The sequence below is a fragment of the Perognathus longimembris genome, chromosome 28 (genome assembly GCF_023159225.1).
Source record: "Perognathus longimembris pacificus isolate PPM17 chromosome 28, ASM2315922v1, whole genome shotgun sequence".
NCBI classification, from domain to species: Eukaryota; Metazoa; Chordata; class Mammalia; order Rodentia; family Heteromyidae; genus Perognathus; species Perognathus longimembris.
The window spans coordinates 77,514,978-77,539,952 of NC_063188.1; the positions used below are offsets into that span (position 1 = coordinate 77,514,978).

Sequence of the window (24,975 nt, forward strand, 5' to 3'; positions counted from 1 at the left end):
CCAGTGCTGGGACACGATTAAATGGGCTTAGGAAAGATAAGGGCAAAAAGGAAGGGGAGGGGCTTGTATGTAAGTTCTAGAGTTAAGGGGACAAGGGTGGGGTGAAATTTAAAAAATAAGAGACATCCATAGAAAGATAGGGCATGGCTAAGAAGTAGAGGAGGGGCTGAATGCTACCAGATGTTCTGAGGGTCACAGAAGGGGGTTGGTGGCAATTTGGGATACAGGGTCCTCACCGTTATCATGGCTGGCCCCAGATTCTGAAAGGGAGCTGCTCTCTGAGTGCAGAACTACATCTTCTACAGGTGAGAAGGGAGAATCCATCCATCATTCCAAAGCCAAGGACCAGCCACCACCCCCTTGTATCAATGGATGGGCTCCTCTGCACAGCCTGCTTTCTGTTTCCTCACCCTCCACACTGCTCAAGAATCCACCTTTAAACTTGGCATCAATAGCTCATGCCTGTATCCTAGCTCCTCAGGAGGCTAAGATCTAAGGATCAAGGTTCAAAGGCAGCCAGGGAAGGAAAAGTCTGTGAGACTCCTATCTCCAATTAACCACTAAAAAGTCTGAAGTGGAGCTGAGATTCAAGTGATAGCATGCTAGCCTTGAGGAAAATAAAAGCTTAAGGAGAACACCCAGGCCCTGAATTCAAGCCCCAGGACCAGCGCGCGTGCGCGCACACACACACACACAGTCCCCTTTACCTGAATGCATGACCTTCACAGGCTTGAGTCTTCACCTTCCCGGTTCCTACTTACACTGATCAAGCCACCCTTGTCCTCGAGCTGCTTTGTCACAAGTCTTTTGGATGGGTCCCCTAAGGTCTGCCTTCTTCTAGGCTGGTTGCTCAACCATCCTACCTCTCCACCTCTATCAGCCAGGAGCCACCCCCTGGCCAGGGCATTTCCCCACTCACTGCTGCGGCTGTGCAGGGGTCTGGCTCACCTTGGCTGAGCTGAGCAAGTCGCGTACCCAGGCAGACTCCCTGAGCAGTGATGAGTGCTCCAGTGGACATTGGCAGTGGTTGAGGAGGGAGCACTGGGAGGCCAAGGCGAGCCCGGAGGTCTCCAAGCTGTTCCTCCAGTTCATGCAGCCTCCGGAGGGCATCTGCCTGTACCTGGCGTCGCCGTCGCCGCTGCTCAGCACTCAGTTCAGGGGCCAGGGCCAGGCGGCGTGCAGCGGCAGCGATCTGCTGCTGGACGGATACCTCACGTTCCAGAGCCTCAAGAGCCAGCTCCTGCACACCCCAAAAGAGGTAGAAAGGACCAAATGTATAGGACTTAGACAATGGAGGGGCATGCTCTGCCTAGGGGACAGGTCTAATTGCCTAGGGATGGAGTTTATTCATCCTCTGGAGCAGGGCTTTTAAAAAATTTTTTTGTGCTGGTTCTGGGGCTTGAACTCAGGCCCTAGGTGCTGTCCCTGGGTTTTTTTGCTCAAGGCTAGTACACTCGCCATAGCTCTATTTTCAGCTTTTTGGTGGTGAATTGGAGATGAGAGTCTCATGAACTTTTCTGCCTGTAATGGCTTGGAACTGAGATCCTCATTATCTCAGCCTCCTAAGTAGCTAGTATTACAGGTGGGAGCCACCAGCTCCTGGTAGCAACAGGGCCTTTTTTTTGTCAGTCATGGGGCTTGAACTCAGGGCCTGGGTGCTGTCCCTGAGCTCTTTTGCTCAAAGCTATTGTACTACCACTTTAAGCCACAATCTACTTCCAGTTTTCTGGTGGTTAATTGGAGATAAGAGTCTCACTGCTGAACACCGGTTGCTCACACCTGCCTGTAATCATAACTACTCTGGAGGCTGATATCTGAGGAGCATGATTCAAAGCCATTCAGGGCAGGAAAGTCTCTGAGACTCTTATCTCCAATTAAGCACCAGAAAAGCTAGTGGCTCAAGTGGTAGAGCATTACCCTTGAGCACAAAAGCTTTGGGACATGACCCAGGCCCTGAGTTCAAGCCTCTGGACTGCCAAAAAAAAAGATCTTAACAGACTTTCCTGCCTGGTCTGGCTTTGAACTGTGATCCTCAGATTGCATCCTCCTGAATAGCTAGGATTACAGACGAGAACCACCAGTACCTGGCTTCAGGGCCTTTCTTAATGAGGGCTGGGTCTGCTCATCTACCTGAAGGTAAGAAGCCCATTCTGACATTTAGGGACCAACATCATACTGGGACCCCACTTCCTCAAGCTCTTCCCTTTCTTATATTAGCTTTTCCCTTCCCTGGCTACAACTCCCATTATGCCTGTGCTTGTACCTATCACTTTCAGGCAACAACTGTCTCCAGACTCATCTGCTCACCTCAGCAGGGCACAAGGAGTGATGTGCCACGTTGGGATGCTGTGAAGGGTAACCACGTGCTGCAGGGGGCCGCCGACGTACCAACTGGGGTCGTTCACCAGGTTCCAGTGGACACTCAGCGGGAAGCTGGCCAGTCAGCTCCTGGAGAAGACGGGATGAAATTAGTACTGCTAATCCCAGAAGCTACAGATGTTTTCCAAGAACCTTGTCCCTACTCAGAACCACACACATTATTTCTCTTCCTTCTGTCAAGAACTCTAGCAGACAGGTAGGCAATAGCCCTCAATGACACCCCCTTCACCCTTTTTGTCGGTTGTGGGGCTTGAACTCAGGGCCTAGGCGCTGTCTCTGAGCTTTTTTGCTCAAGGCTAGCACTCTACCACTTGACTCACAGTGCCACTTCCAGGTTTCTGGTGGTTACTTGGATATAAGAGTCTCAAGGCCTTTTCTGCCTGGGCTGGCTTTGAACCCCAATCCTTAGATCTCAGCCTCCTGAGTAGCTAGGATTACAAGTGTTCTTGTAATTACAGTCTTCTTTTAGAATACATAAATTTTGTTTGTTTTTTGTTTTTCTTTTTAGACAAAGTCATGCTGTATAGACAGGATGGCCTTGAATTTGCCAGCCTCCTGCCTCAGCCTCCCAAGTGCTGGGATTATAGGCACACATCCCAGCATATGCTGAGTCCAGACGCTTTTTTGCCGGTCCTGGGAACCGAAGTCCGGGCCTGAGCACTGTCCCTGGCTTCTTTTCATCAAGGCTAGCACTCTACCACTTGAGCCACAGTGCCACTTCTGGCTTTTTCTGTTTATGTGGTACTGAAGAACCAATCCCAGGGCTTCATGCATGCTAGGCAAGCACTCTACCACTAAGCCACATTCCCAGCCCCTTCCATGAGACTCCAATTAACCAGTAACAAACCAGAAGTAGAGCTGTGGCTCAAGTGGTAGAGCACTAGACTTGAGCAAGTATCTTAGGGATACCCCCACACCCTGAGTTCAAGCTCCAGGACTGGCAGAAAATAAAGGCAACACACGTCTACACACAGTCTATATTTATACACTGCAAAACACATAATACCCTTCTGGCTCTGGGCTACATGGTCTGAGCCCCATTATTGTTTCAGGTAAACTTTGTGGACATCCACACTAAGAGAAGTAAATTAAAGCTGTTAATCACTCCATGTCGGTTCAGAGTGGGCTTGGTTACCAAATTTTGGAAACAGGTTTTTTTTAGAGTCTAGGGGATTTTATTTGTTTGTTTATTTTTTTTGCTAGTCCTGGGGCTTGAACTCAGGACTTGGGCACTGTCCCTGAGCTTCTTTTGCTGAAGACTAGCACTCTACCACTAAGCCACATTCCCATCGCTTTAGGGAATTTTAAATAGTCTACAAGGGATTGTGGGGCCTGCTTCACCTTATTACATTGATTCCAAGACCTCGAAGCCAAGGTTCAAGCAGACACAGAGGGACCAGACAATCTACAGCCCACAGGAATGACTCAGCAACCATCAGGACAGTCTGTAGCTTACCTAGGGACCCTCACCCCCTACCACCAGGCACCCCTTGAGCCAGGTCCTCACCGCTTCCTGGAGACACACTTTCCGGAGCTCCTGAAGTTTCAGGCTCAGTGCCTCTTGCAAGGCCCGCTGTCGATCAAGCAGTCCCCGCAGCCGCTCTGATTTCACCTGGGGGGCAGCTTCTCCAAACAGGGCAGCTGCATATAGAAGGTGCAAAGATCAGTGAGGAGATCAGGACAATCTGGAGTAGTTGTGGGGCCAGGGACCGATTCTTCCCAAATAGGGTGGTAGAATCTCAGAGCAGGGGAGGAGGCAACAAGAGGAGGAACCAGCCACAGACCTGGGGTATTGAAGGTAGGAGAGCTGATCAGCTGACCTTTGACTTCCATCCTGGTGCTGTCAGGATGCCGTGGCTGATGGCTGGACAAGGCCTAGCAGTAATGCACAGAAGACATTTAGGAGGCATGGCCCATGCCACTCCTGTCCCCATCCCAACTCAGCTTCCCAGGCTCTTACAGCCCACCCCCATCCTGGGCTCAACCCTGCTGCCTGGCCTTCCTTCTCAAATTCTGTGTTGATGCCTGGACCCACTTGACCCTGGTACCTTGGTTCCCTTCCCATTGAGTGGGAACACAGCAAGTGGGAAGCTGGGCGGACTTACAACGCCTCTTCAGAGGCCCATGGGCCACAGCCAGGAGTCTTGCCTGGGGAGAGAGAATTAGTGGTACAGATTCAACCAAGTATAACAGCAGGCACTTATTAATCACCTGGGTGCCTGGAACAGTTACCTGCTATGGCACAATGAATCTTCACAAGCCTCCTGGGATATAAGTTCTGTGATTATTATTACCCATACCCCACACCCCTTTTAAAGATGATGACAAGAAAGCACATAAAGTCAAACTTGCCTAGAGTCAGGGACATGACCAAGTCTTAAGCTCTTTCTCACTAAAGCTCCTCAAATCCCACCAGCTTCATCATGAACTCCCCAGTCCATTAGGCCTCAGGATCTTCTGAGGCTGTGGATGTCATTTGGAGTGCTGAATTCAGCCACTCACTACCCGAGCCTTTCTTCTTAGCCTTCTTCCACAAGTGACCCTTGTATAATATCTTCTCATAACTGCTGTTGGATACGAGATTGTGCCTTCCCCTGTCCCAGCACGAGAACAGGAAACATGCCTGTCCTGTTGTGTCAAAATCCCCTGCACCTTGAGCATTACTGCCCACACCAAGTGCCCTGGGATTGCTTGCTGGCTGACTGAAAAAGTGATCCAGTGGACAAACTCACAGGGAGCCAACCCCAAACCTATTGGCCTCGACTCACCCCAACCCCATCCTGGAGAATTTAGTTGACACCAGGGTCCCTCTAGCCCTTTTCGTCACCCCTCCTGGTCCTGAGACTAGCCTGAGGAAGCCACTCTGCTGGGATTTGTGATGGGCGAAGTCCACAGGCCCAGATAACATGCCACCTGCCTCCTTCTCTGCCCCAGCAGCCCTGGCTGACCATGGAGTCTGCCTTGGATAGTTGCCAACCCTCCTTCGTCCTCTCCTCTGGAGTTTGCTCCCTCCCTCCCACATCCTGCTGGGTCCCCAGCTGGGCAGCCTGGTGACATCACCTCCTGCCACCTGGCCTAATCTTCAGGGCAGGTGACTGGAAGGCCCAGAGAGTTCCCATTTTGATCTTCCTGGAGACCCACAGTTTTCCCTGACATGGCAGCCAGGTGTGGTGAAGTGCCAAGCAATCAAAGAGGCCTCAATTCAAGCCCCTTCCCCAACATCACATGGTGTGGCCCAGCAGCCTTTAAGGTACCCTGTTTCTCTAGTCCTCTTACCTGCTACACAGGATCTGTATCCCTCCCTAAAAGCAGCCATAACTTATCCTCAATATCCTTTGCCCTCAACATGGGGAAAAATCTCTAGAGCCTTGTTACAATCCAAGCTCAGTGTATACTTTGCAATGGCCCTCAGAAGTCAACACATCTAAGGCCCAAGATGCACTGCCCCTGGCATGGCAAGCTTTTCCTGAACAACCCCAGCTCAGCCTCCTCTGTCCCCCAGCTCCCAGGGCTCCTAGTTTCCCAGGGCCCATTTGAATGTGGGCAACTTTCATGGGGCTCTACTAAACCCTCCTCTACTTCACTCCTTCTGCCAAGCCCCATCCTACTTCCCACACCACAGGCTGCCTCAATCCTTTCTCTTTGAAAGCTCAGAACCTCCTTACAAGTCAAACCTAGGGTCCACACAGGAACCCCAACTCCACCCTGTCAGCCTGACCTGGGGACATAGCTAGAGCATGAGTCATGGGGTCACTGTGCAGACTAGACACAGGGTCAACGCCCCACACCCCCACACCTGGCTCCTAAACCTTTGCCTCTGCATAGCTGCCCTAGGGCTTAATTCTGTCCCAACCCCAGCCAGACAGAGTGAATAGAGAATTCCTGAAATCTCCTCCTAATATACCCCTGGCACCCTGGGACACCCCACAACCACTACGGTGACCTCAGGGATCTGTCCAGTCACCCTGTGCTGCCACTGGGATGTGCGGCAGCAAGAGGGTTGATTTGGGCCCCCCCACCCTGAGGCGAGCCCAGCAGGTTTTTCAGGTCTGCCTTTCTGACACCACAGCCGAGAAAGAAATTCCTGGCTGTAATGACTGTTTACAACCAAGACACCTCACCTGGGTGGCACCCCAACACTGTCAATGGGACCCCATTTCCGCATGCTGCCACCATAGAAGCAAATATACACTCCCAAAGCCTGGACTGTTTCCTAGTCTCCCCAGGAGCCCCAGGTTCCATCTCTCTAAGTGAAGAATTGGGGTAGAGGGCAGGCAGATGCCTGGAGAGAGTTGCTCAATAGCCCAATCTGATCTTTGTTGGAGGGGCTGTTGAGGGGGGGCATGTCTACTCTGGCAAGTGAGGAAAGGAAAAGAAGTCAGGGGTAGGAGGGAGAAGGGGGACCGATGTGTATCTTCTCCCCCATTCTTCCTCACCTATTTCTGGCAAAGAGTTGCTTTACACCAAGAAAGGAAATTGGACATTTTGGGCTTCACCCTTTTAGTCAGGCTCCTTCCACGCTGAACCCCACCCCCACCCCATGGTAGTGGACTTCTCCCACAGCCCTGGCTGTCTCCCAAATGGGAACTTCAATACACTCTACTTCAGCCCCCAGCCTCCAGCCCCCATGCCCCACACCCCTGGGCCCACTGCTCCAAGGTACTCACCAATACCGAAGAGTGCTATGGGATAGCCTCAGGTACCTCAAAAAATAGTTGCCTCGACCAGGCCCTGGCTCTGAGGGCAGTGGCAGCGAGCAGCAGTGCCGGATGCCTTGGCCGCCTCCCACTAGGTAATGGCCCAGCCTACCTGGCCAGGAACTGGGTTGGCCTATACCTTTTAACCCTTGCTTGTCTGCCACCAGGGCTAGAGACAACCTGGGGGGACTGCCTTCGGGCCAAATCTCTTTGGGGCATCCAGCATGACCAAGAAGCTACCTCAACCCAAATACCTAGTAAAGAACTGGAGTCATGCTCATAGCTGCTGCCTTTCCTCTGGCTTTTCATATTCAGAGGACCAGAGCCTGCCCACCCAAGCTAACACCTTGAGGAGGCTGGGGGATAAAAAGCCTTAAAGCACACAGAGGCCCCAAATGTGCATTCAGCAGAGAACATCGCATTCCCAAGGCCCCTATGGTACCCTACCCTTCCCTCCTAGGGGTAGGTATGAGAAGGTTTGGGGGCTAGGAATGTGGCTTAGTGGTACAGTGCTTGCCTAGCATGCACAAAGCCCTGGGTTCCATTCCTCAGTACCACATAAACAGAAAAAAACAGAAGTAACACTGTGGCTCGAGTGGTAGAATACTAGCCTTGAGCAAAAAAGATGTCAGGGACAGTGGCTAGGCACTGAGTTCAAGGCCCAGGACTGGCAAAAAAAAGACTCTCTGTATATCACCTTGACAATAAAATTAAATTTTAAAAAAAGAGTGAGAGAAGGTTTTGTGATCAGTCCCCAGCTAACACACTCATAATTCTAGGTACTCCAAAGACTGAGATCCAGAAAATCACAATTGGAAGCTAGGTCAGTCAGGAAAGTCTATGAGACTCTTATCTCCAGCAAAAAGCCAGAAGTGGAGTTGTGGCTCAAGTGGTAGTGCACTAGCCTTGAGCATGGGGAAAAAAGCTCAGAGGCAGTGCTCAGGCCCCAAGTTTAAGCCTTAGAACACACACACACACACACACACACACACACACACACACACACACACACACAAGCTAGGCTGGAGGTATGGCTCAAGGAATAGAGCACATACTAAGTAAGCCCAGTAAATGTGAGACCCTGAATTCAAACCTTGTTCCCACTAGGGGGTGGGGGATGGTCTTGAGCAATTCCCCCTATCACTCCAGTAATAGATTTCCTAGTTAGGAACAGAGAGAATTGACCTTTCTAAGGAGAGGCCAGGTCTCAGGACCCCACCACATTCTACAGCTCCAGAAGAAATAATCCTAGTAAACAGAACACAACTTATGCCCTAAAAACTTGAGGAATGGCACAGAGCCAGCCTCTTCAGAGGCACTTTACAGGTGAAGAGGCCTGATTGAGATCACAGCACCTCAAGAGTGAGTAAAAGCATAACTCAGGGACTGGATCCTGCGTGGAGACAGACAGAAGCTAGTTCTGAAAGGAGGAACAGAAAATGGGTTCCTATTTCTTCATATCCTTGCTTGGTCTTGCCCATTCCCTCCCCTTACCGTTTCAGGTCAAGGGTCAGGCTTCCGGCTGGGAATATGGCCTAGTGGTAGAGTGCTTGCCTAGCACACATGAAGTCCTGAGTTCAATTCCTCAGCACCACATAAACAGAAAAAGCCAGAAGTGGCACTATGGCTCAAGTGGTAGAGTGCTAGCCTTGAGCAAAAAGAAGCCAGGGACAGTGCTCAGGCCCTGAGTTCAAGCCCCAGGACTGGCAAAAATAAGTCAGGCTTCATGTTAGACAAGGACTTGAGGGTTCCAAGACCCTGTGATGTACTGGTGCCCCACAGCTGCACCTGAGCTCTGGCCTCTCCCTGCACACACCACACATCCTGTGCTCCATAGGAGACCATCTGCTCTGTGACCTAAAGCCTAACCCAAGCCTCAGCGGCAGCCCCTGCCATGCCAAGGACAGGCGGAGTTTGAAGAATGTTCCCTCCCAACTTGGCAGGTGAGCCAAGCCTCTAGAGAAGAGATCCCTCTGTCACAAGCTATTAAGGCCTCTGGCCATCCCTGCCCACCTTTCTTCCTGGGTGTGAGATTTCCGGTATGGGACACAAAGGACCCTTTCATTGCCTCTCCCATCCCCCCTCTTCCTTCTTCAGTGCCTGCACTGGTGGAATTGTGCAGGTGGACATCTAGCTGGATGTGGGTGGGGTATGTCCTCTTGGCCATGACCTCGCCCACCTCTTGTGGGCCACTAACAATGGTGGGAAGAGGGGAGTTAATCAAAATCAGGGCCAAGAGAGACAGAAGTGTCTGGCTGGCACTGCAGCTTGAGTTTCAAAGCCTAAGTTCCCTGTCTATAGATGGGCAAAAGGTGGTTTTCAGAGGCCAAAGGATTTTTTTTTTTTTTTGGCCAGTCCTGGGCCTTGGACTCAGGGCCTGAGCACTGCCCCTGGCTTCTTCTTGCTCAAGGCTAGCACTCTGCCACTTGAGCCACAGCGCCACTTCTGGCCATTTTCTGTATATGTGGTGCTGGGGAATCGAACCCAGGGCCTCATGTATACGAGGCAAGCACTCTTGCCACTAGGCCATATCCCCAGCCCCCCAAAGGAATTTTGGAAGATGTTTCAAAGTGCCAGGAAATGCACAGCACCAGTGATGGATGATAATAACAGTAAACTCAGAGGTGGGCTGGTGTGGGAGGAAGTAGGAGAAAGCAGGTTCTGGACCTCTTAGGCCAGGCAGACAACTGAGCCAGGTCACTCACATACATCATTGTCTTAGTCCATCATTTGTTTTCTTTGAGCCAGTTCTCAGACTTGAACTCAAGACCTAGGCAATGTCCCTGAACTTTTTTGCTCAAAGCCTGTCCTTTACCACTTGAGCCACACCTCCACTTCCCAGATTTCTGATGGGAAGTCATGGAGTTTTCTGCCCAAGCTGGCTTCTAACCATGATCCTTAGATCATAGCCTCCTGAGTAGCGAAGGTTACAGGCACGAGCCACCAGCATCCAGATAGTATGTGGTTTTTAATAGTAGATGATGGCCCAAGCTCTGAACATTACCCCAGCTGCGCTTTGGCTTTAGCCCATCCAATGCTAGTAAATGGTGGGTCTAGGGTTTAACCCAGCTGCTCACTTACTGGATATATGACTTCTTCAACAAGCCACTTGATTTCTCAGCCTCCATGTCCTCATCTGTTAGATGGCAGTATGTAGCTCACAGGGTTGCTGCCAGCAGTAGTTGAGTTAATCCTTGTAGTTTGGTTAGGGCAGTGACTGGCTAGGTATAAATGCTCAGTATATGTTAACTATTAGAAGTATTCCCCCCTACAAATAGAGATGGATACTTTGTGTTTACATAGAGCTGGTATATCTAAGTCTCACCTGATAAATTTGGAAAAGGTATGTGTGTTTTTTTTCCACTCAGATAACCTTGTCTGGACTATCACTATCCAAAAATCAAGAGCTAAATATATTTGGATGTATTTGAGATAGACAGAGCTGGAATCCCTCAGCCTCCAAACCTCCCTTCTTGCCAGACCAGCCATTTGAAACAGAGCTGTTTTCCCTCATTCTCTAACCTCTCCCTACTCATCATTAAAAATGCAGGAATGGGGTGGGCAGGAATGGGGCGGGCAGGCAGGGTGGCACAAGCCTGTAATCTCAGCACTTGGGAGAATGGACTTCTGGGCTTCATCGAAAGATACTCTCAAAAATATGCAGGAACCAAATATATTTAAATAAATTATCAGAATTCCGACTGACTGTCCAAACACAGGAACTGCATTTTTGCCCTACGTACTATGGATAGAACCTAGGCTTCTGTATATGGTAAGCAAGTGCTCCACCACTGAGGCATACCCCCAGCCCCCTGGACACATTAGAGTCATTATGTATCATCTTTCTTCTTCCTTCCTCCCCTCCTCTCTTTCTTTCTTTTCTTTTGGTCAAGGGGCTTGAACTCAGGGCCTGAGTATTGTCTCTGAGCTTTTTCACTTAAGGCTAGTGTTCTACCACTTTGAGCCACAGCTTCATTTCTGGTTTTCTGGTGGTTAATTGGAGATAAGGGTCTTAGACTTTCCTGCTTAGGCTGGCTTTGAACCATGATGCTCAGATATCGGCCTCCTGAGCAGCTAGGATCACAGGCCTGAGCCACCAGTGCCCGGCATGACCTCCCCTTTCTATGTAAGATGCATAAAGTACATTCAGATAACTCGATACGTTTCACTATCTAAATTTCCAGAATTTTCCCTCTCTCAGAACTCATGTACCAAATAGAATGAGACAGTGAGGAAAACTGAGTTTGAATTAATAAATTTTAATAAATGTCTTGGATAAATAAGATAGCTCTGGTATTCATCATTTGAACTCACTATTCTATGAGAAACATAGAAACAAAACATAATTGAATAATACATTACCCTCTCACTATCCAAATTCTCCCCATCCATTCTCAAAATAGGGGATTCCAAGCAAAAGAATCTCAGTTACTCTTTGTTTTTGTGTGCACGCTGGTCCTGGGCTTTGAACAAGTCCCTGAGATTTTTTGCTCAAGGCTAGCACTCTACTACTGGAGCCACAGTTCTACCTCTAGTTTTTTGGTGATTAATTGGAGATAAGAGTCTAACAGACTTTCCTACTGAGGTGGGGTTCAAATCCTTAGATCTCAGCCTCCTGAGTAGCTAGGATTACAGGCATGCGCTACCAGTGTCAAGCTCAGTTTACTATTGTTAGCAGATAAGCCTGATTCCTTTTTTTTGCCAGTCCTGGGGCTTGAACTCAGGGCCTGAGCACTGTCCCTGGCTTCCTTTTTTGCTCAAGGCTAGGACTCTACCACTTGAGCCACAGCACCACTTCCGGTTTTTTCTGTTTTATGTGGTGCTGAGGAATTGAACCCAGGCTTCATGCATACGAGGCAAGCACGCTACCACTAAGCCACATTCCCAGCCCCTCCTTTTTCTTTTCTTTTCTTTTCTTTTTTTGTCCAGTGCTGGGAATCAAACCCAGTGCCTCCCACATGCCAGCCAAGTGTTCAACCACTGAGCTCTACCTCTAGTCTTCAAGGCTCCAGGCTTAAAAAAAAACCCATTCTCACAGTCAGCACTGGTGGCTCAAGCTACTCAGGAGGCTGAGATCAGAGGATCACAGTTCAAAGCTAGCCCAGGCAGGGAAGTCCATGAGACTCTTATCTCCAATTAACCACCAGAAAACTGGAAGTGGAGCTGTGGCTTAAAGTGGCAGAGCTCAGGCAAAGCTCCTCAACAAAATATTAGTTAACAGGACCCAGAAACTGATCAAGAAAATTATACATATTATACATCACGATCAAGTAGGCTTCATCCCACTTACACAAGGCTGGTTCAACATCCGCAAATCAATAAACACATCAACAGAGCTAAAACCAAGAACCACATCATCATCTCAGCTGATGCCCAAAAAGCCTTTGACAAAATACAACACCCATACATGTTAAAAGCCCTGGAGAGAACAGGAATAGAGGGAACATTCTTTAAAACAATAAAGGCCATATACAACAGAAGAAAAAAAAAGAGCTCAGGGACAGCATCCAGGCCCTGAGTTCTAGCCCCAAAACAGATAAAGCAAAACAAAACTGGATCTTACTACATTGTCTAGGCTGGTTTACAACTCCTGGGCTCAAGCAATCCTCCTACCCCAGCCTCACAAGTAGCTGGACTAGCACCACTATAGCAGCTAAATGGTACTGATTTTAACACCCACTCTAATTGTCTATGTCCCTCCACCCCAAACACATATACAGAAGAGACCTGTTCCACAGATCAGGGATGGAATTAGCACCACAATGTTTATTGCTTACTGTAGTGAGAAGGGATAAGTACCTTCTCTAATCTCACTTTTACCAAGACCTGAAGCCCCTGACCTAGAAGACACTTTTTCAGGCCAAGACAGAAGGGATCATACACTTAGGATCAAGATGACCCTCTACGCCCACATATTTTCTCAACCTCCCTACTTCCTTGTCTCCTCCAGCTACCACGGGGCAGCCCCCAACAGAACAAAGCTTGAAACATGATCCTGACCTCTCAGGCTCCTAGAGAGTTGCTGAATAATTTAGGGTGTTCTTTCACACTTGGAGAGGGCAGGGGGCGTAGGAACATTTCCATGCCGACCTGAGGCAGTAAGAGAAATGCAAGCTCTAGGTGAGATCACAAAGGTGGAGATGGGGTGGGGGGAGGAAATCACACACAAAAACCTCAACAGCCACATGGAGCTCAATAAAGCTATTTGCTCCTTTTAAAAGAAGTATTGGGATCTACTTCAGAATCCCTGGGAAAAACAAAACCTTCAAGTTCAGGAGCCTATTCCTGGGCTCAGAAGGATGGTAAGTGGGTGTTAGGAAGATCTGAACAAGATAGAAGGTGGAAATAAGAAGTAAAAAGAGGGTCTGGCCGGGCGCCTGTGACTCATGTCTGTAATCCTAGCTAGTCAGGAGGTTAAGATCTGAGGATCGTGATTTGAAACCAGACTGGGCAAGAAAGCCTGTCAGACTCTTATCTCTAATAAGCTACCAAAAAAAAAAAGCCAGATGTGGAACTGTGGCTCAAGTGATAGAGCATAAGCCTTGAGCAAAAAAGCTCAGGAACAGTACCCAGGCTCTGAGTTCAAGCCTCAGGCAGGATGGGCACAAAAAATAACAATAAAAACAAAAAAGGTGTCTGAGCCAGTGCCAGTGGTCAGGCCTGTAATCCTAGCTACTCAGGAGGCTGAGATCTGAGGACCACAGTTTGGAGCCAGCCAGGACAGTAAAGTCCATAAGATTCTTATCTCCAATTAACCTCCAATATGCTGGAAATGGAGGTTTGGCTCAAGAGGCACAGTGCTAACCTTGACCAAAAAGAGCTCAGAGACAGTGCCTAGTCCCTGGGTTCAAATCCCAGAACCAGCACCAAAAGAAAAAGAAGCAGGACAGACACTGAGTGTTGGTTGCTCAAGCCTATAATCCTAAATACTCAGAATGCTGTGATCTCAGTTGGAAACCAGTAAGGGCAGAAAAGTCCATAAGATGCTTATTTTCAGTTAACCTCCAGAAAGCTGGAAGTGGAGGTGTGGCTCAAGTGGTAAAGTGCCAGCCTTGAGAGAAAAAGCCAAGGGACATAACCCAGGCCCTGAGTTCAAATCAACACACACCAAAAAGAAGAAGCAAGACAGAGGGATAGGGGCGTGGCTGTGATTGTCTGTCATGTGTTTAGCCTGGGTTCTATCCCTAGTACCACAAAAAAAAAAAAAAAGAAAAACAGGGAATGAAACAAGATGCTGGCCAGAGGATAGGATACAGAGAGGTTTAGATTAGAAGGAGACAAAACAGTAGGGCAGGCGTCAGTGTCAAAATTGAATAGTAGCCAGAACACATGACGTGGGAGAGGCCAAACCAATGGTCAAGGGATGGGATAGGGATAAGGGCAGGTTCAGGATAATGGTCAGGAGCAGGAAAAGACCAGTACAAAATGAGGATAAAAATGAAGTGGCCAAAAGAGGGGAAAACAAGAGAGAGTTATGGACAGGGACAGGCAGGTGACAAAAGGGGATATCTAAAGGTGGTGAGTTGGGGGGGGGGAGCCCAGAGAAGGACCAGGATGGTATAACAGGGTGCAGAGAAAGGAAGGAAGCAGAGGCTAGGAATCAGGATAGAACCGGATCAAATTGGTGTTAGGGAGACAGGACACTTGACTGGAAGAGGTTCAGAGACTAGATGTGCATGTGAGGGACAGGTCAACCATCAGGATGGAAGCATGGTCCAAAATGGGCTTTACAGATGGGATAGGGTCAGGCAAGGATTAGGCCAAAAGGTCCTGAGGACAAACCTAGGTTTAGGAGGACAAAACAGGGGTTGTCGATCAAACCAGGCCAGAATACAGTTAGGTCACGGGTTGGGACCTACGGTCTTGAGGCTAAGGCTGGCAGGGGTTCAGGGGTTTAAATGATGTACTCAAGTCACACAGGGACCAGAGGTGAGGGCAGAGAGTTAGGGGGCGCAGGGGCGCGCTCAGGTACATCCTTGTAGGCGTTGCCTGGCCTTCACCCCACCCTGTCCCCTACAATCTTCTCCTGAGAGGGCTTACTCACCGAGGTCCTTGCACCGAGGCGCAGGCAGGTTCGAGGTAGGCCAGCGAGGGATAGTGGGCGCGCCCCTCCTTGCTTCCCCGTTCGTTTCTGGGCGAGTGTCTAATCCGCTTCCGCGCCCTGCCCGTGGGCCGCGGTCTGCCGCCCGACCGTTAGCTGTGGGGGCCAGATGGAGGACCCCCGAAGGGCGGGAACCGATCGCCAGCCCCTCCACAGGCAGTGGATCCCCGTCGCCCACCTTTAACTAGGGTCGATCGGCTCCTGACAGCACCGCCACCTTCTCGGCTGAGCGCGAGCCTGGTGGGGTGGGGTGGGGGGACGCCTGGGGGGCGGGGCGCGAGACCACAGCAGCGGCGGAGACGAAGTGCGCAGGCGCCAGTTCGGGTCTTCGATTTTTCCTGCCCTGAGAGCGCCAGGAGCAAAGAAACTGGGAGCGCGTGCGCACATGCTTTTTTGAGAGCAGCAGATCCCTCCCCCCGCCAAGGCCACGCCCCATCAGCAAGCTGACTAGCACCCTTCACCCTCTCTGGAGTCCCAAGTAGTGCACTGGATTGCTCTTTATGAGCCACCATCACACCTCGAAACTCCCCCAACGATACCCTGTACCATCCTTCAAAGTCACCCAGATGACTCTCCATTATCCTGCAAATTGTAGAGGTATTGTGTTTTGATTTCAACTAGTTCCTCCAATCACCCTCGATGGACACACACTCGAGTTGCACCAACATACCACCATCTATTGACCTTCAATCGGAACCTAAAACACACTTTGTGGACCCCAAACTCTATTCCTAAATTACCCTCCCTGGGTGTTGAAATAGCATGCAAAAATTAGTCAAAAATCCCTTCCCAATGCACCCCAAGCCATACTCCATCAAACACCAAATCACCTGATTTATCTCTGAATTTCAGTCACCTAACCAATGTCTACCATTCCTCCAATTGTATTCCTATATTACCCACAATCCATCCTTCACAGACACCCAAGTTGTACAGGTAAATTACCCTTCCCTACCTCCAAGTTATTTCCTCAGAGCATCTGCAATCAGCCCTGGAACTAATAGTTCCAGGATGTTAATAACATCCCAAGAGTGCTTTTGTGTTTGTGTGTGTGCTAGAACTCAGGGCCTGGATGCTATCCCTTAGCTTTTTTGGTGAAGGCCGGTGCTCTACCACTTGAGCCACAGCTCCATTTCCATTTTTGGGGAGGGAGCTGGTTACAGATAAGAATATCATAGGCTTTCTTACTCATTATGTCTTTGAACCACAATCCTCAGATCTCGACCTCCTGAATACCTACTATTACAAGTGTGAGCCACCTGCCCCTGGCACAATTCTCATTGCTATTATTGAACCCAGAAAATGGTAGGAAAATTCTCTACCACTAAGTTACACACCAGCCCCAAACATCACTTCAAAATGCTACTCAGGAGGCTGAGATCTAAAAATTGGAATTCAGAGCCACCTCGGGCATACAAATCTAAAAGACTCTTATATTCAACTAACTAGCAAAAATCTTAAAGTAGAGCTGTGGTAGAGTGCCAGCCAGCAGTTAAAAAAGCTAAGCAAGAGCACCAGTACAGATACAATCAGTCAATAAATAACTTTCCAATATGCACGCAAATCAGTCCCCATTGACCCCAAACTACTCTCCATGTGCTCTCCTAACCAAACTCTACTAATCCCCAAGGTGCTATTCAAGAGTCCCCAAACATTTTGGGCCACTGGAATATAATTTGGAGCCTCTGCAACAAGATGGTTGGTGGTTATTTGCCAGTATAGCCCAAAACATGTCTCCCAACCCTCCAATGATTTTACCTGCACCCAAAATAATAATTCGGAAACCTAAATTACAAAACATTTAGCAATGATCTTTTTTTTTTGCCAGTCCTGGGGCTTGAACTCAGGGCCTGGGCACTGTCCCTGAGCTTCTTTTGCTCAAGGCTAGAGTTCTACACCTTGAGCCAAAGCACCACTTAGCACTTTTTCTGAGTATTTTATTGGAGATAAGAGTTTCATGGACTTTCCTGCCTGGGCTGGCTTCAAACCTGATCCTTAGATCTCAGCCTCCTGAGTATCTAGGATTACAGGCATAAGCCACTGGCACCTGGCCTTTTCTTTTTTTTTTTTCTTTTGGCCATATCAGAGTTTGAACTCAGGGCCTTGTGCTTGCTACTCAGATGCTCTACTCCTTGAGCCATACTTCTGGGCCTCCACTGATCTTTCCTTAAAACCTACAATTTATTGCTGGGTGCAGGTGGCTCTTGCCTGTAAGCCTAGTTATTCAGGAGGCTGAGATCTAAGGATCATGGTTCAAAGCCAGCCTGGGAAAGAAAGGTCATGAAACTCTCATCTCCAATTAATCACAGAAAAAGCTGGAAGTGATGCTGTAACTCAAAGTGGTGGAGTGCTAGGCTTGAGCAAAAGGAACCCAGGGACAGCACCCAGACCCTAAGCTCAAGCTCCAGGACTGGAAAAAAAATTACCCAATTGTGCACCAATCACTGCAACCAGTTTTAAAGCATTTACATAATTCCAGTTAGATCCCCTGTACCTAAATACAGTTAATCTCTATTCTCATTCCCAGGCAACCACAAATTTACTTTCTGTCTCTATAGATTTCCCTTGTCTCAGACATTTTGCATAAATACAATATTTGGATTTTTTTGTTAGGCTTCTCTCACTTAGCATAAAGTTTTTGAGTTTCATCTGTTGTAACATGTTCCATGTAGTCTGTTCCATTTGTTGCTGAGTAGTAGTCTATCCAATGACCTTTTAACCGTTCCCCAAATCACCCACTAATAGCTCCCCAACTACAACTCATCTAAGCTTCTTGAAATTCAGTCTTCAGAACAGGCTCCTAAACAACATACTAAACTACACCCATTAGCCCTCCATACCCCTAAACCACTATATTGATTCTCTATCACCACCAAACTACTCTCTATAGACTCACTTTTATACCAAACCAGTTTTTTACTTTTTTTCTTTCTTTCTTTCTTCCTTCATTTTCTCTTTTCTTTCCTTCTTTATTACTTCCATTCTTCCTTCTTTCCCTCCTTCCTTCCTTTCTTTCTTTATTTTTATTTTTTTTATTTTTTGGCCAGTCCTGGGCCTTGGACTCAGGGTCTGAGCACTGTCCCTGGCTTCTTTTTGCTCAAGGCTAGCACTCTGCCACTTGAGCCACAGCGCCACTTCTGGCCGTTTTCTGTATATGTGGTGCTGGGGAATCGAACCCAGGGCCTCATGTATACGAGGCAAGCTCTCTCGCCACTAGGCCATATCCCCAGCCCCTCCTTTCTTTCTTTGTTGTTTATTTGCTTGCTTGCTTTTTTTTTGTTGGTTCTGGGACTTGAACTCAGGGCCAAAGGTGCTGTCCCTGAGCTTCATTTTGCTCAAGGCTCATACTCTTCCACTTGAGCCAGAGCTACACTCCACTTCCAGCTTTTTTAGGGTGGTAGTTGATGGGAGATAAGAGTCTCCAGGACTTTCCTGCCTGGGCTGACTTCGATCTTCAGATCTCAGCCTCATGAGTAGCTCGCATTATAGCTCCAAACCACCTTCTAACAACTCCACTGCACCCTCAATCTGCCCATTATTGATTCTAAAGAAAGCAGGGCACATAGTTGCCATCTATAGTCCCATCTACTCAAGGGGTTGAAATACAGGAGGATCATTTAAGCTTAGAAGTTCTAGGCCACTCTCAACAAGATAATGAGAAACTCATCTCTTTTTGTTGGTGGTGGTGGTGGTATTGGTTGAGGGCTTGAACTCAGGGCCAGGGCACTGTCCCTGAGCGCTTTTGCTCAAGGTTAGCATTCTACCCCTTTGAGCCACTGCTCCACTTCCAGTTTTTGAGTGGTTAATTGGAGATAAGAGTCTCATGGGGACTTTTTTGCCTGGGCTGGTTTTGAACTGTGATCCTCAGATCTAAGCTTCCAGAGCAGCTAGCATTACAGGCATGAACCACCAACAGATGGCAAAATTCATCTCTTAAAAAGAAATAAAGGGGGCTGGGAATATGGGTTGGCAGTAGAGTGCTTGCCTTGCATGCATTAAGCTCTGGGTTCGATTCCTCAGCACCGCATAAACAGAAAAAGCAAGAAGTAGCGCTATGGGTCAAGTGGTAGAGTGTTAGCCTTGACAAAATAAGGCAGGGACAGTGCTCAGGCCCAGAGTCCAAGCCCCAGGACTGGCAAAAGAAAAAGGGAAAAAGAAAGAAAGAGAGGGGCTGGGAATATGGCCCAGTGGCAAGAGTGCTTGCCTCCTACACATGAAGCTCTCGGTTTGATTCCCCAGCACCACATATATGGAAAATGGCCAGAAGGGGCGCTGTGTGGCTCAGGTGGCAGAGTGCTAGCCTTGAGCGGGAAGAAGCCAGGGACAGTGCTCAGGCCCTGAGTCCAAGGCCCAGGACTGGCCAAAAAAAAAGAAAGAAAGAAAGAAAGAAAGAAACAGAGAGTGGTTCAAGTGGTAGAGCACTAGCCTTCAGCAAAAGAGCTCAGGGACAGCACCCAAGCCCAGAGTTCAATCCCCATGACCAACAAAAAAACAAAAAAAAAAATGAAAATGCTGGATGGTGGCTCACATCTGTAATCCAGAAGTCAGATTATGAGTAAAATGTATCTTGTTCAATGTCAACCTTTTCTTCATGGTCCCCTTGCACTGACTTTTCTGTGCCAGTCCTGGGGCTTGAACTCAGGGCCTAGGCTCTCTCTCTGAGCTTCTTTTGTTCAATCACTTTTACTTGAGCTGCAGTTCCACTTCTGGCTTTTTGGTGGCTAATTGGTGATTTGAAACAAAAACTCTCAGGTTTTCCTGCCCAGGCTGGATTCTTTTCTTTTCTTTTTTTTTTTTTTTTTTGCCAGTCCTGTGCCTTAAACTCAGGGCCTGAGCACTGTCCCTAGCTTGTTTCTTGCTCAAGGCTAGCACTCTACCACTTGAACCACAGCGCCACTTCTGGCCATTTTGTATATATGTGATACTGAGGAATCAAACCTAGGGCTTTATGTATAGGAGGCAAGCATTCTTGCCACTAGGCCATATTCCCAGCCCACCCAGACTGGCTTTTGACAGTGATCTTCAGATCTCAGACTCCTAAGTAGGTAGGATTACAGGTATGAGCAACTAGTGCCCAGCTTGCACTGATTGTTTTTTGAGATAGGATCTTGCTTCCAGCCCAGATGTGTGTCTGGATACTCCTACTTTGTGTGTGTGTGTGTGTGTGTGTGTGTGTGTGTAATAGGATTTTTCACTCGATGTTGGCACTTTGCATTTGAGCCATTACCTCCAGTTCTGATTTTTTGCTGGTGAACTGAAGATAACAGTCTCCTGGATTTGTCTGCCTGGACTGGCTTTGAACCATGATTCTCAAATCTTAGCCTCCTGAGTAACTAGGGTTATAAACATGAACACCTGGCTACAAGCCTACTATTTTTTTTATATCCCATCATAGGTAGAATGACAGACAGGTACTTACCACCATGCCTAGCTTCTTTCCACTGAGACGGAATTTTTTAGGCTTTTCTGCCCAAGTTGGCCTGGAGCTATCCTCCAGATTTCACCCTCCCACATAGCTAAAATGACGGTCATGTGCCATCATACCCAGACATTGGTTGAGAAGACATCTTGTGAACTTGTTTTATGCCCAGGCTGGACTCATACCACAATACTCCTGATTTCAGCCTCCCAAGTAGCTAGGATTGGGCTGGGATGTAGCTCAGTGGCAAAGCGCTTGCCTAGCAAGTGCAACGTCCTGGGTTCGATCCCCAGTACCAAAAAAGAAAAGACAAAAAAATACAGTTAAAAAAAACCCAAGTAGCTAGGATTTCTAGCTGGCTTTAAATCTCCTGAAAGTACCTATTCAACAAAACCCAACCCAAAACCTAAATTACTTCCCAAGAATTGCAAGCTTTGCCCCTGAATTTCCACTTGATATTCCAAAACTTGGCTTCTAAGTTCTAATTACCTCTCCTCAGTACTAAAATAGCAATGACACCCCTAAATGACAATCCCAAACAATTGCTTAATAACCATTATGCAGCCAGGCTCCAGTAGCTCACATTTGTAATCCTAGCTACTCGGAAAGCTGAGATCTGAGGATCACCATTCAAAGCCAGATCAGGCAGGAAAGTCTGTTAGAGTTTTATCTCCAATTAACCACCAAAAGGTCAGAAGTGGAGCTGTGGCTAAGAAGGTAGAGCACTAGAGTTGAGCAGAAGAGTTCAGGGATAGTGCCTAGGCCCTGAGTTCAAGCTTCAAGACTGGCATACAAACAAACAAAAAATTACATGCATAAGCTTGTCTTTTCTATTTTTCTTTTCCTTTCTTTTCTTTTGCGCCAATACTGGGAATTGAAATCAGAGCAAGAGTGCTCTCCTTTAACATTTTTGCTCAAGACTGGTTCTCTACCACTTGAGTCACATCTCCAGTTCCAAGACTGGTTCTCTACCACTTGAGTCACATCTCCAGTTCCGTGTGTGTGTGTGTGTGTGTGTGTGTGTGTGTGTGTGTGTGTGTGTGTGTTCCAGTCCTAGGGCTTCACCTAGGTCTTCAACTAAGGGTCTGGGCACTGTCCATGACCTTTTTGTTCATGCTGGTTCTCTACCACTTGATCCACAGCTCTACTTCCTGGTTTTGTTTTGTTATTTTGGTTGGTAGTAGGCTTGAACTCTGGGCCTGGTTGCTGTCCCTAAGTTCTTTTGCTGAAAGCTAGCACTCTACCACTGGAGCCACAGCATCACTTCCAGATTCCTGGTGGTTACTTGGAGGTAAGAGTCTCACAAACTTTCCTGTCCAGGCTGGCTTTGAACTGTGATCCTCAGATCTCAGCCTCCTGAGTAGCTAGGAGTACAGGCATGAGCCATCAGTGCCCGGAAATTTGCTGCTTTTCTTTGTTGGTCAGGGGACATGAACTCAGGGCCTAGGAACTGTCCCTGAGCTTTTTCACTCAATGCTAGTGCTCTAGCACTTTCAGCCATAGCTCCACTTTGGTTTTCAGGTGGTTGCTTGGAGATGAGTCTCACAGAGGTCTGGGAATGTGGTTAGTGGTGCTTGGCTAGCATGCATGAAGTCCTGGGTTTGATTCCTCAGTACCACATAAACAGAAAAAGCAGGAAGTAGCACTGTGGCTCAAGTGGTAAAGTGCTAGTCTTGAGTAAAAGAAGCTCAGAGACAGTGCCCAGGCCCTGAGTTCAAGCCTCAGGACTGGCAAAAAAAAAAAGGTCTCATAGACTTGTCTTCCCCAGGCTGGCTTTAAATAATGATCCTCAGATCTCGGCCTCCTAGATAGCTAGGATAACAGATAATGAGCCATCAGTGCCTGGCTTTTATTTTTGCCAGTCCTGGGGCTTGAACTCAGGGTATGGGTAATGTCCCTGAGCTTCTTTTGCTCAAGACTAGCACTCTATAACTTAAGCCAAAGTGCCACTTCCAGCTTTTTTCTGTTTATGTGGTAAATGAAGAATCAAACCCAGGGCTTTATGCATCCTAGGCAAACACTCTACCACTAAGCCACATTCAAGTCCCACTCTTTTTTGAGAAAGAGGAAAGCTAGATTGGAACATCCGATGTAGCCTGAGATGATCTCAAACTCAGGTTCGTCCTGCCTCATCCTTTAGAATGCTGAACTTAAAGGTGTGCATCAATGGGCCTGCCCTCCAACCTTTCATAAATTATGTGTAACTACACTCAAAAAACAGTTTCAGGGCTGGGAATATGGCCTAGTGGCAAGAGTGCTTACCTCCTACACATGAAGCTCTCGGTTCGATTCCCTAGCACCACATATATGGAAAACGGCCAGAAGGGACGCTGTGGCTCAGGTGGCAGAGTGCTAGCCTTGAGCGGAAAGAAGCCAGGGATGGTGATCAGGCTCTGAGTCAAAGGCCCAGGACTGGCCAAAAAAAAAAAACAGTTTCATTTTTCTCAACTATACCATCTAAATCATACTTTAAAAATCCTAACTAGACCCTAAACTGCCCTCCTATAATCCCAATGTTACTTGTAAGCATTTTCCATTTATCTTCTTGGTCTCCCAACTATACCTACATACAAATCACTCTCCAGTGACTCCGTGTGTGTGTGTGTGTGTGTGTGTGTGTGTGTGTGTGTGTGTGTGTGTGTGTGTACTGGTATTGGGGCTTGAATTGAGGGCTTCATATTCTTGCATAGCTTTTGTGCTCAAGGCTGATACTATTATTACTTGAGTTACATTTCCAGGCCACTTGTGGCTATTTGCTAGTTAATTGGAAACAAGACTCTCTTGGTTTTGTCTGCTCAGACTGAATTCAAACTGTGATCCTCAGATCTCAGCCTCCCACATAGTTCAGATCACAAGCATGAGCACTGGTCCCTGGCTCCACATCCTTTTGATAGCTACACTGCACCCAAATTCCCTCAATAACTCCCCCAAAGCATACCTATGTCTTTCCAATATCTTCTAACTCTACCATGAGACATCTGTATTACTTTCCTGTGTCTATTGTAGTTAATCACTATAAACTTGGTGGCTTAAAACAACAGAAATAAGCTGGGTGCTGGTGGCTCACACCTGTAATCCTAGCTACTCAGGTGGCTGAGATCTGAGGAGTGTGTTTCAAAGCCAGCCCAGGCAGGAAAAGTCCATGAGAATCTTATCTCCAATAAACTACTCAGAAAAATCTGGAAGTGGTGCTGTGGATAAAGTAGTAGAGTGCTAGCCTTGAGTAAAAAGAAGCTCAGGGGCAGTGCCAAGGCAGTGTTCAAGCCCGAGTACCAGCAAATAAATAAATAAATAAAACACCCAGAAATATAGAAATATATTCTTCTGGGCCAGGAATGTGGCTTAGTGGTAGAGGGCTATCCTAGCATGTGTGAAGACCTAGGTTCAATTCCTCAGTACCATAGAAACAGAAAAGGCCAGAAGCAGTGCTGTGTCTCTGGAAGTGGTGCTGTGGATAAAGTAGTAGAGTGCTTGCCTTGAGCAAAAGCAGCTCAGGGACAGTGCTCAGGCCCTGAGTTCAAGCCCCAGGACTGGCAAACAAATAAACAACAAAATATATTCTTCTACAGTTTTAGGGGCCAGAAGTTCAAAATCAGTTTCACTGGGCCAACATAAATGTGTCACCAGAACCCTCCTTGTAGAGGCTGTAGAGAGAAAATCTGGTTTTTAATTCTTCCAGCTTTTTGTGGCTGGTGACATTCCTTGGCTTATGGCCACATTGCCACATTCTTAGTCCCTGAGGTCACATAACCTCCTCCTCCTTTTCTGCCCCCAAGCCTGAAGGTATGATAGAGCATTCAAACACCAGTACTGTGCGTGAGAGTGTGCGCACGCGCGCGCGCGCACACACACACAATCTGTTTCTGTTTATCTTCTATAAGAACACATGATTACAATTAAGATTGGTGTAATTCAGAAAAATCTCTATATCTAAAAGTCCTTAATTTAGAATCCATGTATGGTGGCATATGTTCTTAAAGTCTCAGCTACATATGAGGCAGGAAAATTGTTTGAGCACAGTAGTCAGAGGCCAGCCTGGCAAGAACATAACAAGACCCCATAGGATATGGATGTATCTGGTAGGGCTTTGTTCATCCCACCATATCATTCTATTATAGTTAATAGCTCTACTCTGTGAATCCTATTACAACCTCATCCTTTACTACTGACCACCTTCCTATTACTCTCCAAATATACCCCTAATCATATTCTAATCTCTCAACTGTATTCTCAGTTTGCTCTATACCAGTTTACACCCATACTCAAATTGTCCTCTAAACTAGGTGCCAGTAACTCAAACCTGTAATCCTAGCTACTCAGGAGCCTGAGATCTGAGGATCACAGTCCAAAGCCAGTCTGAGCAGCAAAGTCTGTGAGAC

The 24,975-nt window shown here is 47.7% G+C and overlaps 1 protein-coding gene across 6 annotated transcripts in view; it reads right to left on the reverse strand.

Moving 5' to 3' along the window:
- Positions 1-24,975, reverse strand: part of Ccdc120 (coiled-coil domain containing 120) — a 34,802-nt gene that overhangs the window by 4,220 nt on the left and 5,607 nt on the right. The window contains exons 1-7 of one of the 6 annotated variants that reach the window (XM_048335623.1): positions 15,121-15,513; positions 4,428-4,527; positions 4,164-4,254; positions 3,887-4,020; positions 2,308-2,448; positions 949-1,240; positions 237-296 (exon numbers count right to left, since the gene is read on the reverse strand). In XM_048335623.1, coding sequence (XP_048191580.1) covers positions 237-296; positions 949-1,240; positions 2,308-2,448; positions 3,887-4,020; positions 4,164-4,212 — 676 coding nt within the window. In that variant the 5' untranslated portion in view covers positions 4,213-4,254; positions 4,428-4,527; positions 15,121-15,513. Of the gene's footprint in view, positions 1-236; positions 300-948; positions 1,241-2,307; positions 2,449-3,886; positions 4,021-4,163; positions 4,255-4,427; positions 4,528-7,046; positions 7,266-15,120; positions 15,514-24,975 lie in introns of those variants that run through there. The other 5 variants (XM_048335620.1, XM_048335622.1, XM_048335621.1 and 2 more) reach the window with 5 other exon arrangements.